The sequence below is a fragment of the Heloderma suspectum genome, chromosome 6, assembly GCF_057233095.1.
Source record: "Heloderma suspectum isolate Gila_16-S chromosome 6, 16-S_ref, whole genome shotgun sequence".
NCBI classification, from domain to species: Eukaryota; Metazoa; Chordata; class Lepidosauria; order Squamata; family Helodermatidae; genus Heloderma; species Heloderma suspectum.
Window position 1 is genome coordinate 88,806,998 of NC_139463.1, and position 16,589 is coordinate 88,823,586.

Sequence of the window (16,589 nt, forward strand, 5' to 3'; positions counted from 1 at the left end):
GTGTGTGTGTGTCTGAGTCAAATCAAATATACAACATGCAAGACATCTACAGATCAATAGCATCATTGAGAAAGACAACTGTTGGATGTGATTACTGATGAAATGAACAATATTCACCAGGTTATTTTTTCTTCTTTCCATCATCTAAGGAATTACTTCTAGATATTTGGTAAGAGAGGGAGTTTGGGTTTTTTTAAATACTATCATGAGAAAGCACGAGGCTTCTATCAAAGCAACATTAAAAACATATGGAATGAGGACTTAGCCAGAGGAAGAATGTCTCACTCCCCCTGTAGCCTGTAGGATAAATGTCTAGCAGGAGCGTAGACACCAGCCAGGTCCTTCAGCGGACATTTATGAGGGAGCAACCCAGAGTGTTCTCAGTAAAACTTAATGATTAATAAGAATGGAATCTGATTCCATGTTTATCAATACAATAGGCCATGTTTTGCTGAAAAGTAGGGGCAATATTTTTCCTTCATATGCAACACCTCAAACATTTTGGGAAAAGAAGACTGATTCTCACATTCTTCCACTGTTTTTCTCCTTCATTTTGCTCTTCTTATTTGCTCTTTGATGTTTAGGTCAGGTCTCAACACTATAATGTAGCATTTGGGGAAAAAGATGCAAGCCAGTAAGCTGGCACTGGAAGTTAGGATAGAGAAGATCTCGACGGCCACCAGATATTTCCCTTTGGTACTCAGATAGGCTGGAACAAAGGAGAGCCAAACGCTGCAAAAGACCAACATGCTGAAAGTGATGAACTTGGCCTGGTTGAAACTGTCTGGCAACTTCCTGGCTAAGAAAGCTACTGTGAAGCTGACAATGGCCAGAAAGCCCATGTAGCCCAGGACAGTGTAGAACATGGTGACTGAGCCTTCATTGCACTCTGCTACAATTTCCCCAGTCAGTGAATGCATGTCCATATCTCGGAATGGAGAAGTGCTTAGCCAACTCACATAAAGCCCTGTTTGAATAGAGGAGCAGGAGTACTCCCTCCTGCTTGTGTACTCCTTGTGGTCTGAGTACTCCCAGCAGCTGACTGGGCGGGAAGCTTCAGTCTGTTTCCCGCCTCCCAGCTGAGCAGAGCAGAGCAGAGCAAGCTGCTCCAGCTGGTCCAGGGACTACAGAAGCAGGCAAGCTCCCAGAGAGCGAGCGAACAGAGCGAGCGAACAGGGGGAGCAAACAGGAGTTGGCCAGGGGAGTTGCAGTGGTTGAAGAGACAAAGGAGACAGAGGCTAAGAGGTAAGTGGGTTGCAGGAAGCCCAGGGCGCTGCCCTTTATCCTTCTGACTGGCTGTGAGCTCACCAGGAGCTTCTGAGAGCTCCAACTGAATTGGAGGGGTGTGGCCTGAGTACTCCCAGCAGCTGACTGGGCGGGAAGCTTCAGTCTGTTTCCCGCCTCCCAGCTGAGCAGAGCAGAGCAGAGCAAGCTGCTCCAGCTGGTCCAGGGACTACAGAAGCAGGCAAGCTCCCAGAGAGCGAGCGAACAGAGCGAGCGAACAGGGGGAGCAAACAGGAGTTGGCCAGGGGAGTTGCAGTGGTTGAAGAGACAAAGGAGACAAAGGAGACAGAGGCTAAGAGGTAAGTGGGTTGCAGGAAGCCCAGGGCGCTGCCCTTTATCCTTCTGACTGGCTGTGAGCTCACCAGGAGCTTCTGAGAGCTCCAACTGAATTGGAGGGGTGTGGCCTGAGTACTCCCAGCAGCTGACTGGGCGGGAAGCTTCAGTCTGTTTCCCGCCTCCCAGCTGAGCAGAGCAGAGCAGAGCAAGCTGCTCCAGCTGGTCCAGGGACTACAGAAGCAGGCAAGCTCCCAGAGAGCGAGCGAACAGAGCGAGCGAACAGGGGGAGCAAACAGGAGTTGGCCAGGGGAGTTGCAGTGGTTGAAGAGACAAAGGAGACAAAGGAGACAGAGGCTAAGAGGTAAGTGGGTTGCAGGAAGCCCAGGGCGCTGCCCTTTATCCTTCTGACTGGCTGTGAGCTCACCAGGAGCTTCTGAGAGCTCCAACTGAATTGGAGGGGTGTGGCCTGAGTACTCCCAGCAGCTGACTGGGCGGGAAGCTTCAGTCTGTTTCCCGCCTCCCAGCTGAGCAGAGCAGAGCAGAGCAAGCTGCTCCAGCTGGTCCAGGGACTACAGAAGCAGGCAAGCTCCCAGAGAGCGAGCGAACAGAGCGAGCGAACAGGGGGAGCAAACAGGAGTTGGCCAGGGGAGTTGCAGTGGTTGAAGAGACAAAGGAGACAGAGGCTAAGAGGTAAGTGGGTTGCAGGAAGCCCAGGGCGCTGCCCTTTATCCTTCTGACTGGCTGTGAGCTCACCAGGAGCTTCTGAGAGCTCCAACTGAATTGGAGGGGTGTGGCCTGAGTACTCCCAGCAGCTGACTGGGCGGGAAGCTTCAGTCTGTTTCCCGCCTCCCAGCTGAGCAGAGCAGAGCAGAGCAAGCTGCTCCAGCTGGTCCAGGGACTACAGAAGCAGGCAAGCTCCCAGAGAGCGAGCGAACAGAGTGAGCGAACAGGGGGAGCAAACAGGAGTTGGCCAGGGGAGTTCGGCAGGGGAGGTCAAGGGGGAGGCCCCTAACATTTTTTTTAACTAACTTTTTCCCATTTAATTGTCTTGTAACACACACTTCCACACCAGTGGGACTCTGCTTTTAACCTCTACTGAGTAGAGGAGCAGGCACAGGCTAGTCTAGAACAATCACAAAGCTAGACACAAAAAGGGAAAAGGGGCTATGGAAGGACAAGACTCTCCAGTGGTGGTGACCTGCAAGGTGTGTGCCATGTTTGTTTTCTTGCCTGAGAACAACATGGCCTACACCTGCAACAAGTGCAAGTTGATCACGCTGCTGGAGGAAAAAGTAAGTGGACTGGAGCGGCGACTGTCGACCCTCCGGGGAATAAGAGAACACGAAGAGTTCTTGGACAGAATGGGGGAACTACAGCAGCAAAGGGCAGACCAGAAGCTTGAAGAGCAACAGCAAGATGAGGCAGAAGTGGGAAATGCTGAGGAGAAGAAAAATGGAGTAGAGGATACTCCTTGGAAAACGGTGACAGTTAGGAGAAGAAGAACTAGACGCCACTCTGCACCAGTGGAAGCGGTGGAGCTGTGGAACCGATTCCAGGTACTTGCAGATGAGACTGGAGGACAGCCTGCAGAGGAAGAATCACAGGGGAACCTGCATGAGAGTGAGCAAGAGGCTAAAGGTCAGTCAAACAGAGGCGATGAAACCCAGGCCTACAAGAAGAAGAAGAGAAGAGTGGTAGTAGTGGGAGACTCCTTGCTGCGTGGGATCGAGACCCAAGTATGTCGCGAAGACCCGTGGACTCGCCAGGTATGTTGTCTCCCGGGAGGACAGATTAGAGACGTGACTGAAAGGTTGCCTGCACTCATAAAGCCCACTGACAGGTATCCCTTTCTTCTCATCCATGTGGGAACAAATGATACCGCCAAGCGGAGCTACGAAGAGATCACGTCAGACTTTGAAGCTTTGGGAAGGAAACTCAAGAACTTTGGGGCCCAGATAGTTTTCTCATCCATCCTTCCAGTAGTTAGAAGAGGGATAGAAAGGGAACGAAAAATACTCCGGGTGAATGACTGGCTACGAAGGTGGTGCCGACGAGAGAGATTTGGATTCTGGGACCACGGGCTATACTTCCTGGAAGATGGGCTGTTGGCTAGGGATGGGTTGCACCTCACAAAGGCTGGGAAGAATGTGTTTGGCCACAGCATGAAGAACTTCATCAGGAGGGCTTTAAACTGAATCCTACGGGGAAGGGAGATGTAATGTTGGGGGTAACAATGGACGTAGGCGCATGCACTGCAATGGAGAGAACAGCGCTGATAGCGCCCAATAATAGTCTTCAGACACATGTAGGAAGAAAGCCAGACTATGAAGCACATGGTCTTCGATGTCTATATACTAATGCCCAGAGTATGGGAAACAAACAGAACGAACTTGAACTCTTAATACAGGAGGGAAATTATGACTTGATAGGTATAACTGAGACTTGGTGGGATGACTCTCATGACTGGAATACAGCAGTTGAAGGATATAACTTGTTCAAAAAGAACAGGAGGAACAGAAAGGGAGGCGGGGTTGCACTGTATGTGAAAAATACATATCTCTGCACAGAAATACAGGAGGAGGAGCTTGGTAGCCCCATCGAGAGCATCTGGGTTGAAATAAATGGAGCAAAGAATAAAAGGAACCTGGTGGTCGGAGTCTACTACCGGCCACCCAGTCAAGGAGAAGCCAAGGATGAAACTTTTGAAAAGCAAATAGCCAATGTTTTAAGGAAGCATGATGTAGTAGTAATGGGGGACTTCAATTTCCCCGATATTTGTTGGGAGACAAATTCTGCCAAACATGGCCCCTCCAGGAAATTCCTGACTTGTGTGGCGGATAACTTCCTCCTACAGAAAGTAGAGGAAGGAACTAGAGGATCGGCTATCCTTGACTTGATCCTAACCAACAGAGATGACTTAGTGGATAAAGTAGCAGTTACAGGAACTCTGGGGGAAAGCGACCATGTTGTACTTGAGTTCTTGGTTCTAAGGGAAGCAAAAGCCGAGTGTACTCAAACGCGTACCCTGGATTTTAGGAAAGCTGATTTTAATAAACTCAGAACAATGATCAGTAAGGTCCCATGGCAAACAATGCTAGCGAGAAAAGGAGTCCAAGATGGGTGGGAACTTTTAAAAAAGGAAATTCTCAAGGCACAATCACGAACAATTCCAACAAGAAGAAAAGGTGGAAGACAACAGAAGAAGCCAATGTGGCTTCACAAAAAGCTTAGGGATGACCTGAAAACAAAAAAGGACACATATAGGAAGTGGAAAGAAGGCCAAGTAACAAAGGAAGAGTACAGGCAGGTAGCACAGAATTGCAGGGATGGTGTCAGGAAGGCTAAAGCGGAGAACGAGGTGAGGTTAGCGAGGGATGCTAAAAACAACAAAAAGGCTTTCTTCAGCTACGTGCATAGTAAAAGGCAGAGGAAAGAAATGGTTGTTCAGCTATTAAATAAGGATGGCAAAATGATAACAGATGACAAAGAAAAGGCAGAGGTGCTCAATTCCTACTTTGGCTCAGTCTTCTCCCAAAAGAGGGTCTATGACCCCCCTGGCAAAGGCGAAGTACAGGCTGAAGGGGCAGGATTGCAGCTTGAGATCGACAGGCATATGGTCAAGGAACACCTCATTACTTTGAATGAGTTCAAATCTCCAGGGCCAGATGAACTGCATCCTAGAGTAATAAAGGAACTGGCAGAAGAACTCTCAGAACCGCTGTCTATTCTCTTTGAGAAATCATGGAGGACCGGGGAAGTGCCAGATGACTGGAGGAGGGCTAACGTTGTCCCTATCTTCAAAAAGGGTAAAAAGGAGGAACCTGGGAACTACAGACCAGTCAGTCTGACATCAATCCCTGGGAAAATTCTGGAGCAGATCATAAAGCAATCCATCTGGAAGCACCTTGACAACAATGCCGTGATTACTCGAAGCCAACATGGATTTGTCAAAAACAAGTCCTGCCAGACAAATCTGATCTCATTTTTTGATCAAGTCACCTCCCTTGTAGACCGTGGGAATGCTGTAGACATCATATACCTCGACTTCAGCAAAGCTTTCGACAAAGTGCCCCATGATATCCTGATGAGCAAACTTGCTCGAAATGGGCTAGATGAAACAACGATCCAGTGGATCCACAGTTGGCTACAGAATCGGACTCAAAGAGTGCTTATCAATGGGACCTTCTCAAGCTGGGGAGAGGTAACGAGTGGGGTACCGCAGGGCTCAGTCCTGGGCCCAGTGCTCTTCAACATTTTTATTAATGACTTGGAGGAGGAGGTGCAGGGAATGCTGATCAAATTTGCAGATGACACAAAATTGGGAGGGATAGCTAATACTTTGGAAGACAGAAACAAAATTCAAAGTGATCTGGATAGACTGGAGTGCTGGGCAGAAAACAACAGAATGGCATTTAATAGGGACAAATGCCAAGTTCTGCACCTAGGAAAAAGAAACCAAATGCACAGTTACAAGATAGGGGATACGTGGCTCAACCACACTACGAGCGAGAAGGATCTTGGAATTGTCGTCGATCACAAGCTGAATATGAGCCAACAATGTGATGTGGCTGCAAAAAAGGCAAATGCTATTTTGGGCTGCATTAATAGAAGCATCGCTTCCAAATCCCGGGAAGTACTAGTTCCCCTCTACTCAGCACTGGTTAGGCCTCATCTGGAGTACTGTGTCCAGTTCTGGGCACCACACTTTAAGAAGGATGCAGACAAGCTGGAGAGGGTTCAAAGGAGGGCAACAAAGATGATCAGGGGACTGGAAACAAAGCCCTATGAAGAGAGACTGAAAGAACTGGGCATGTTTAGCCTTGAGAAGAGAAGACTGAGGGGAGATATGATAGCACTCTTCAAGTACTTGAAAGGTTGTCACAGAGAAGAAGGCCAGGATCTCTTCTTGATCATCCCAGAGTGCAGGACACGGAATAATGGGCTCAAGTTACAGGAAGCCAGATTCCGGCTGAACATCAGGAAAAACTTCCTGAGTGTCAGAGCAATACGGCAATGGAACCAATTACCTGGGGAGGTGGTGGGCTCTCCCACACTGGAGGCCTTCAAGACGAGGCTGGACAGCCATTTGTCAGGGATGCTCTGACTTGGATTCCTGCATTGAGCAGGGGGTTGGACTCGATGGCCTTGTAGGCCCCTTCCAACCCTACTATTCTATTCTATGATTCTAGGACATGACTATCAAACTGGCCACCCTGTTCCCTACCCATTTCCTCATGCTGGATCCTGGTTTGGTAGCCATGAATGCCAGAACCACAGTGATGGTTTTTGCCAAAAGAGCAGAAAGAGCAACTGAGAAGACGATGCCAAAAGCTGTTTGCCGGAGAAGGCAGGTCATCCTCTTTGGCTCTCCAATGAACAGCAAGGAGCAGAGGAAGCAAAGGAGGAGGGAGATGAGCAGGATGTAGGTGAGGGTCCAGTTGTTGGCCTTGACTATGGGAGTTTCCTGGTGCTTCACAAAGTTTCCAAGTACAAAAGCTGTGATCACAGCAAATCCGACAGCAGATAAAGACAACGAAATCCCCAAAGGTTCCTCATAGGAAAGATAGCTTATAACCTTGGGAATGCATTGATTCTGCTCTACATTTGAATAGTGATCTCCTGAACATTCAGTGCAGGAATCCATATCTGGAAAGAAAAAGCAGTGGGTTTTTTTGTATATGAGAGAAAGACAGCTGATGCAATCTAGGAATATCGCTGAGGCCTCAAAGCAAAAGTGTAGCATGGTTCAAAGATCCTATCCCTATCAGACAACACTGCGACATACATCTGCATTTATCCATGCTTGGAAAACAAAACAGAACAAAGGAACAAAAATAAATAAAATGAAAAATGTTTTGGATGTGAGACAGAGCTTTCTGGTTTGGTATAATATGATGGCAATACATGAACTGTGAGCCAAGATGTCTAAATCTCACCTAATCACCACGAGCTCACCTGAAATTCTCTCTCTTTCTCCCTCTTTCCCCTCTGAGAATTTCCAGAGGCACAGTCAGCCTCCGCCGACACCATGGCCCTGCATGGTGTAGGCAAGCAAAAACTCCCCAGCCCCGGAGGCTGTCTTTCCACCTGCCCCTGTTGCCACTGCCAGTGACTAATCACATCCTTCTTCCTTAGGAGCATATTTTTGTGATTGCCATTTTATTTCTCAGAAAACGTTGAATGCAAAGCTTGACAAGGCTGCTCGGGTGAGTGTGGGCCAATTGCTGAGTGCGGGCATGGGACTAGTGGGGGCAGGGGTTCAGCAAGCATGGCTCGGGGGTGCAGGCAGGAGCAGGTCCACTGGATTTCCAGAGTGAATTGTGCACCCGTGCCATCCCTACATAGCAGCCCTGCTTATCCCACATCAGATCTCCAGGGAGGAAGATATAATCCAGATGCTTCCAGAGTTTACAGCTATGTTCACTCTCATTCTCATTCTCCATCTTTTGTCTCACAAAATGTCCTGTATTGTTTCCCATTTACACCTAGCTTGTCCATCACCCTGGTTGGAGTGGGTGAATAGGAATTAGCCGCCTTCCCAAACCATCTCTAAGCCCTCCTGGGAATTTTTTCTTTAAATTCCATTGCAAAGGGTGTACCAGGGAATGTACCAATGACTATTTAGGAAGACTTTTAGTCATTCTGGCCCCAGTGACCTGCTCCTTTCAAGTTCCACACCAGCATAGAACATGTCTGCCTGCCTGCCTGCCTGTCTATCATCTTTTCATCAATAAGTGCATAAAACATTCAGAGACACAGATGTTCAAGGGTCAGTAACCTGTTCCTACTCCTTCCAAACCAAAGACCATGCCAACTTTCATTATATCAGTTTTGCTTGATATTGTATGATATGTAGCATGCTTGATATGTGTGCAGATCTATGACATTTACCCTTCTGATAAGAAATCTTCCCTTGAGGGCATGGGGCACAATCAAAACAGCAAAATGGCTCCCCTTCCTTCTTTTTCCTGATGTAGCCAGGATGGCAGTTGTCTTTACACAGGGAAATGGGCACCACCTAATCAGAAACATCAGTGGAGAGTGGTTAGGACTGAGAAAAAGATTTGAGAGTTGTGGTTTCACTTGTGGGTGTAAAGAAAGAAACATGGTATTCTAAATGGGGAAGATTAATAATGCAAAGTGTTTGAGGTAATAAAATCTCTAAGCAGATGACATACAAAAGTATCCAAAGACTGTCAAAATACAGCATATATATATATATATATATATATATATATATATATATATATATATAAAGAAACCATGAACTGGAGAAGTGGTATGATAAGAAATATCAAAACAGGGAAAGCTTGCATAGGCTGGGTATACAGAGTGGAACACGGTCTGCTACGTCGTGCCTTGCTCCTAGTTGATTTAGAGCTTTGTATGTCAACAACAGAACCTGGAACATGGCTCAATAGTTGATAAACAGCCTATGCATTTCTTTCAACACAAATGTGTACATGGCTGGATTCCTTACTGAGACTCCTACTTGCTCCATTCTGCTCTAGCTGCCACTTCTGAACTAGGTGAAGGCCAGCCCCACATAGAGTGTATTACATAAATCCAACTGTGAGATTATCTGTTCATATACCACTGTGGCTAGGTTATCCCTCTGTAGCAAATGATGTAGTTTCCACACCAGCTGAAACTGGGAATCAGTGCTCCCAGCCCCTGAGGTTTTCTGGGACTCCAGTGACAAGAATATATCCAGAGCAAAGATATATCCAAAGATATATCCTGTTCAAACTAGGGATGTTGGAGAAATCCGCCACCGACTCCAGTGAGGCCGGATTCTTTGGAATCCAGCCCCCTGGAGTCCATGGTAGAACAGCCTCCCACCTGCCACCCCCCAAAATCGCCCCTGGGATGGACCTACATATCACAGCTTGGCAGGGGCACAAATGGCAGCTGGTGTAGCAGCCACCATTTTCAGCCGCAGAAGCCCGGCAGCGGCCAGGAGGAGTCCAGCTGTGGCCAGCCCCAGCCGGTAGCTCCACGGATTTGCTGCGGAGCAGAGTTGGCTGGGGAGGATTCCAGGGGGAGGGACAGAGTGCCCCTCCCACGGAATCCCCACAATGGAACAAGGTAAGGGATTTGTACATCCCTAGTTCAAACAGAGGGAGTGTTGCCTCTTTCAGAACAGGCAAACAACCTGTTTCCTGGATTGGTTACCACCCACATACAGTCTCTGTATAGTCATGATTTAGTTTCTGTGTATTAGCCCTCATCCAGCCCATGATTACATCCAGGGATGAGTTCAGAATATGCACAGCCTCTCCTGACTCTGATGTTGCAGAGAAACAGAACTGGGTGTCATCAGCATACTGCCCTAGATATCCTGATGACCACCTCCAGCTGAATCATATTGATCTCCGACCGCATTGAGGACAAAATAGTGTGCAGTGAGTCTCCTCAGTTCCAATGTCTGAGGCTCACTCACCCAATGTTATCTTTAGTTCTGGCCCTGTGCGTAAGAGCTAAACCATTATAAAATGGTGTCCTGATCTCACAAAGACAGTGAAAAGGGATACTGTGACTGATGGTATCAAAAGCCAATGAGAGATCCGTAAACAGCAATAGGCTTGCACTTCTCCATCCCTCATCTGAAGAAGGTCATCCAGCAGGCAACCAAGTCTTATTCCATCTGCAACCTGGGCCTGAAGCCAGACTGAAATGGGTCAAAGTAATCAGCTTCATCCAAGAATGCCTGAAAATTGCACCCCCCCACCTCCTTCAAGACTACAGGGACTGCTAAATCATGTAATATTGCTGTGATTCTTTAATATTGTGTAGATGGAGTCTTTACGGCCACTATTTGTGCAATATTAAAGTTATGGAACTTCCCAAGTCACCAGTGTTTGTTTTTTCTCAAAATTGTGACCACATGAACGACAAGTCCTTGCAGACTGTGAGGAGTATGTCAGGGCATCTTGGAGAGCATGGAGAGAGTGCATGTGAGGGCAGGGGCTCAAGACAACCAAGATAATAGTCCTATAGCTCTCCAACACCACCTGTGAAATGGCCTTAGCCAGCCCAGCCAGGTAGACAATTGGGTAGCAGGCTGGAAAGTCCCCAACAGCTTCCAGAATCTGTCTGTTTGTTCCAACGCAAGGTGTAGGCCATCACAGCCCATGCCAGGGTAATGGTTTTTCTTGGTGACCAGCATGAAACAGTTATAGATTATGGAGACCACCCCGAGCTCTCATACTTCTTTTTTCAGTACTGCATGTGTCTACATGTGTGTTTGTGTATCACTAGCATCAGTAGTGTGTCTGTGGTACTCCTTACAATATGTAAATTACCTTTTTGTTGTGCCAGTGAATATATGTGTTAGGTGCATGTATGTGCTAGAGTTTAGCCAAAACAGCCGTCCCTGTTGGGCTGGAAATTAGGAGTCTTCCTTTTGCCTTTGTTGTTGTTGTTGTTGCTGTTGTAATCCAACAAAGACATGCCTGCACACAAAACAATATGTTTTGCAAGTGGCAAAGTGATCATGGCACACATTTCATTTATCATACATATATACGTACGGCAGTGCACTTACATCAGCATTGCAAGCTAGGAGAGAACCCTTCAGGGAATCAAATATTTGAATATTCTTGAAGAAAGCCTGAAATTGCCAAGCTGTTCAAGAAAAGCATGTGTGTGCATGTGTGTGTGTGAGTGTCTTTTAGAGACAGAGGCCAAGGCAGAGAGAGAGAGTGAGAGAGAGTGAGAGAGAGAGAGAGAGAGAGAGAGAGAGAGAGAGAGGTGGGTGGTGTTTGGGCAAGTTTATATAGAGCTGTTATGGAAGACAGAAACACTCTGTTTGAATCTGAAGTCTATTCCTTTATTCACCTGACTGTGTGCAAGGCTGATATAGGCATGGGGATGTGGGCACAGACAGATTGTCTTGCTTCCTGTTAATCCTTCAGAGCTGTGCACAAATGTCCTAAAAGTTCTGTGCAAGCACATTACTTTTTGTCAATGAAAAATGGAGTCACAGTGAACTGATTCAGATTGAGACAATAGGAGAGGGGGGTTAATGGTTTAACGTCCACGTAAGCACCCCCTCACTACAGCCCCAGTCTGTGTAATGTGTAGCCTGCCATTGTGGGGTCGCATGCCATAACTGAAGAAATCAGCATTGATCACAGAATGCCGTTGATTTCCTCTGCAAAACCCTTTGAAAATACTGGTGTACTGGAATATCCGGTCGCTTTTTTTTTTCAAAGTCTTTTTGACTTTGGAAATCTAGCCGTGATAGGCTACGTTAATCGTTATGTAGCCTATCACAGGTGTTTTGTTTTTTTTTTACTTTATTTTGTGATGGCGGCGGCGGCAGCCGGTCAGAAGACCGGCTGCCGCCCCCACCGAAATGCCGCCAAAACGCCGCCGGGACCCGCCGCCAGGAGGGACATTCGCAGGAGGTAAGTCCCATCCCGGGGGGGGGGCGAGGGGGCGGAGAATTTCACCGCCAATTATGGGGGGCCGAATGCGTTGGCATTCGTCCTCCCTGAGATTCGGGGAGAAATTCACGGCCATCCCTAGATTTATTTGAATGTTTGTGCAATTGTAGACCGCATAAGGTAGAACATGGAAACCAGGTTTTTAGTTATCAGCTCAAGTGGTGTCATTTTCATAATCAATACAATTTTGAGGTTATAGTGGTGGAACGTGTGTGTGTGTGTGTGTGTGTGTGTGACTCATCTGAACTAAAGGGGCACTCCCATGCCTCTTTAATTCCTTGTGCTGAACATGACAGGTGATGTAAAATAGTAGTAAACAAACAAACAATTTGTGCTCCATCTTGCATGCTTTTTCCAGTCTCACCTGCTTGAAACTCCTAGGCCACACAATGCTTTTATCATGGACTGTTAACTGTTTTCTGGGAGGAGCTCGTGGATTGAACATTCCCACTTTAACTCTCACAAAAGATTGATTTGGGAAAATGATCCAGTTTGTAACATCAAATCCTGTGACAGCATCTCCATTTTCATCAAACTGTATTGTCTCCCCTGCACTGTTGTTGAATGAGATGTCCCTTAGAAAGGGATGGAGCTAAATTCAAAGAAGAAAAGATACTAACAGACAGCAAACTATTTTTACAATTACATTGGCAAGTAAGAATCCTAGACACGTTTCCATTATTTTGGATATGTCAACCCACTCGCAACTTGCTTGCTGAGCTGCCTGCCCCACCCCGGAGCTGTCGGCAAGCATCCGTCATTCCCAACATGGCCATTTGCAAACAAAATGGTCACTCAGGAACTTCCACAGCTTTTATATTGCACAAATAGCAGAAGTAGAGGCCGCATCTAGGCAACATTACAGGGCTAAATGGCCCATTTACATCTCTAATACTTTTGCAGAAAGGGACCACGGCATCGACCAGTGCTCGCAGACAGCTCAGGATAGGTGAGGTGGCTCGGCAAGGGGAGTGCAAGCTTGGGCAGGGGCTCAGCAGGCTAAGTGGGCATGGTCTGGGGGCATGAGTGAGGTGGAGGCCATCGGAATCTGGCTGGGCACCCACTCCAGCCCTAGGGTTAAGTCAATCTCAGTGTGTATATTCAAGGCACCAAGATATTAGTCCTAGGGTTCTCCAACACCGCATGTTAGACCGCCACAGCCAGCTTGGTCAGGGAGGCCCTTGGGCAGATGCTGGGAAGTCCCCGACAGCATCCACACTCTGCCAGCTGTGCAGCTGTGCCATCCCCACCTCAACGTTCTGTGGCTGGACAGATGCAAAACTGTTCCCTTGAGAAAAGTTTCTGCCCCAGTTCCTAACCAGGTATTTGTGGCAGTCATTTTGGTTAAAGGGGGATTGAGATATGTCCTTCACTCCATTATGTCTTAATGTCACCCTCCAGAAAAACAGGTTACTGATCAGTGATCCATACAAATAGGGATGTCAGAGAATTCCGCCACGGATCTCGGTGAGGCCGAATGCTTGTGCATTCGGCCCCCCAAAATCCATGGCGGAACGGCTTGCCACCCCGCAGCCCCCCACGGATCCCCCCTGGGATGAGACTTACCTGGGGTGGATGTTCCGGACGGCGGCGGCTCCAGCAGCAGCTTCAGCAGCGGCTGGTCTTCCGACCGGCTGCCGCCTGCCACCGCCGCCATTTGCAGTCTGGTCGTGTGTGTGTGTGTGTGTTTTAACATAGATATGATAGGCTACATAAAGACGTACATAGCCTACCATGTCTGGGTGCAAAAAAAAGAAAGCGTATGCAAATGGTGGCTGCTACGGCTGCCGCCATTTGCATTCCTTAGTTTTGGCTGTCTTAGTCTACGTAAATATTTACGTAGACTAAGATGGCCAAAAAGAAGGAACGCAAATGGCAGCGGCCATAGCCGCCACCATTTGCATACGCTGGTTTTTTTTTCCCCCTGCCGTGATAGGCTACGTAAATACTTATGTAGCCTATCATGGCTAAATACAGGGACGTAAATGGCGGCTACGGCAGCTGCCATTTGCATCCCTGTAGGCTGCCCAGCAGCCGGATGTCCGGCTGCGGGCAGCGGGAGCTGGCCGGCGGCTCCGCAGCTTGGCCGCAGAGCGGAGCCAGCCGGGAAGGATTCCGGGGGAGGGGGGGGAGGGAGCACCTCCCCCCGTCGAGGATTCCGGAGGGAGGGACAGAGCGTCTCCCCCCACAGCGGAAACATAACAGAATGGAAGGTTAGTGTTCTGTCCATCCCTACATTAAAATGGAGATGGAGACAATGAGCAACATGACAGCTGTTAACCCTCACCTTAACGCTAATAACTCATATACCATGACTTTAAGAAAGGCTACATGGAGAAGCTGGATGGAGCTACATGATTAACTTGTGTGGCTTTTAATGTACAGAGGGCAGAATACAGCTGGAACAGCTAGCCGCTTAACTTCTCCACAGCTATCTCCCTAACCAAACAAAAATGAGATGTTTTTGTTTGTTTTTTCTCAGCTAGATATTTTAAAAGGCTCATATGATTTTGGAGGCAAATAGCATTATGCATCACATAAACATAGGAAATGGCTAGGAAGGTGAGGAAAATATTATATTACACAGAAAATTGTTAGTATGGGTCACATCATGACCATGAGGCTCCCATGCACAGGTGGAGCTCTTTATTCCCCATTCTTTTCAAAGCTGTGGAAAGCTCTAGGCCAAGCTGAACACATTCTAACTTAGGGATGTTGGAGAAATCCGCCATGGACTATAATGAGTCCAGATTCTAAAGAGTCTGTGGCAAAATGGACTACCCACCCGCCACCCCCCGAAATCCCCCCCAGAATGGACCTATCTGATGGCGGCAGCAGTGGCGGCTCCAGGTTGTCTTCCAGCCACTGCTGGGCTGCTGTGGATGCAAGTCGTGGCCATCGTAGTGGCCGCCATTTGTATCCCTGCATTAGGCCATGATAGGCTATGTAAATACTTATGTAGCCTATCACGGCCTAATGCAGGGATGCAAATGGTGGCCGCTATGATGGCCGCCATTTTCATCCACAGCAGCCTGGCAGAGGCTGGAAGTCCGGCTGCGGCCAGCCCTGGCTGGCGGCTCTGCTGCCTTGCCAAGGAGCAGAGCTGGGTGGGGAGGATTCTGGGGGGAGGGATGGATCGCCTCCCCCCGTAGTGGACCCAGGTGAGTGGGATTGGTAAGTGGGATTCGTACATCCCTAGTCTAACTGTCGTAGCTTGCTGGCTGCTGGAGAATTCCTCTCCTTTTGGAGTTACAGGCAGGCAGCCAAAGGATTCTGTGTTCAGCTTGGTGGTTCACCAGTTGTGCAGGCCTGTTCTACACACATGTCCACTGCATGTGCAGTGTTTTCCCTGACATTGAAGCTTTCCCTGATCTCCATTGGATGTCCGCTGTGCAAATGCACTGGAGCATATCAAAAATAATGGCACCAGTACTAAGCAAATTTAATTATGAGTACAGAGATGTCAACCTGATGGGACATTAAATAGCATGAAGGTACCCTGTTTCTACAGCAGACTATTGGATGTTATCAGACACTTGAAATTCTAAATTAGGCCTACCCAGACACTAAGGTCATCATCTAAAGCCCTCCTCCAGCTTCCCCTGCCAAATAAGGCAAGGTGGATGGCTGCCAAAAACCAGGGGGGACCTTTCGGTGGTGGCGCCCTGTCTGTGGAACACCCTTCCCAGACAGGCTCAGCCGGTGCCTATCTTATTCTTATGGTCCTTTCAGCACCAGGTGAAGACCTTTTTTTTATTTTCCCAGGCATTACGAGAAGTGTCTTAGTGCTTTTAGATCATTGCCTTTTCTTGCTGCTGGTTTTACTTTGGCTACATGTACTGGAGTGTTTCTTTTTAGAATTTGTGAAAAAATATTTTATCATACCCCTTCATGGATCACTGCCTTGTTGTGGCGAAGGGGCTTGCGTAACTCAGTGAAGCCATAAGCTATGTCGTGCAGGGCCACCCAAGACGGACAGGTCATGGCAGAGAGTTCTGACAAAATGTGGTCCACTGGAGAAGGAAATGGCAACCCACTCCAGTATTCTTGCCAAGAAAACCCCATGGAACGTATCACAAGGCTAAAAGAGATGACGCCGGAAGATGAGCCCCTCAGGTCGGAAGGTGTCCAATATGCTACTGGGGAAGAGCAGAGGGTATTTCCAAGTAGTGCCAGAAAGAGTGAAGCGGCTGGGCCAAACCCGAAAGGACACTCAGCTGTGGATGTGTCTGGTGGTTAAAAGAAAATCCGATGCTGTAAACAACAATATTGTTTAGGAACCTGGAATGTCAGATCAATGAATCAAGGTAAGCTGGAGGTGGTCAAACATGAGATGGCAAGATTGAACATCGACATCTTGGGAAGCAGCGAACTAAAATGGACAGGCATGGGCGAATTTAATTCAGGTGACCATCATATCTACTATTGTGGGCAAGAATCCCTTAGAAGAAATGGAGTAGCACTCATAGTCAACAAAAGGGTGGGAAAAGCAGTACTGGGGTACAATCTTAAAAATGATAGAATGATCTCAGTACGAATCCAAGGCAAACCATTCAACATCACACTAATTCAAGTCTA

The 16,589-nt window shown here is 47.8% G+C and overlaps 1 protein-coding gene across 1 annotated transcript in view; it reads right to left on the minus strand.

Annotated features, from left to right (window-relative positions):
- Positions 1 to 548: 548 nt before the first annotated feature.
- Positions 549 to 16,589, minus strand: part of LOC146341757 (vomeronasal type-2 receptor 26-like) — a 28,482-nt gene continuing 12,441 nt past the window's right edge. Inside the window, exons 2-4 of the mRNA XM_084807656.1 lie at positions 8,452 to 8,578; positions 6,753 to 7,206; positions 549 to 996 (exon numbers count right to left, since the gene is read on the minus strand). Coding sequence (XP_084663782.1) covers positions 549 to 996; positions 6,753 to 7,206; positions 8,452 to 8,578 — 1,029 coding nt within the window. The remainder of the gene's footprint in view (positions 997 to 6,752; positions 7,207 to 8,451; positions 8,579 to 16,589) is intronic.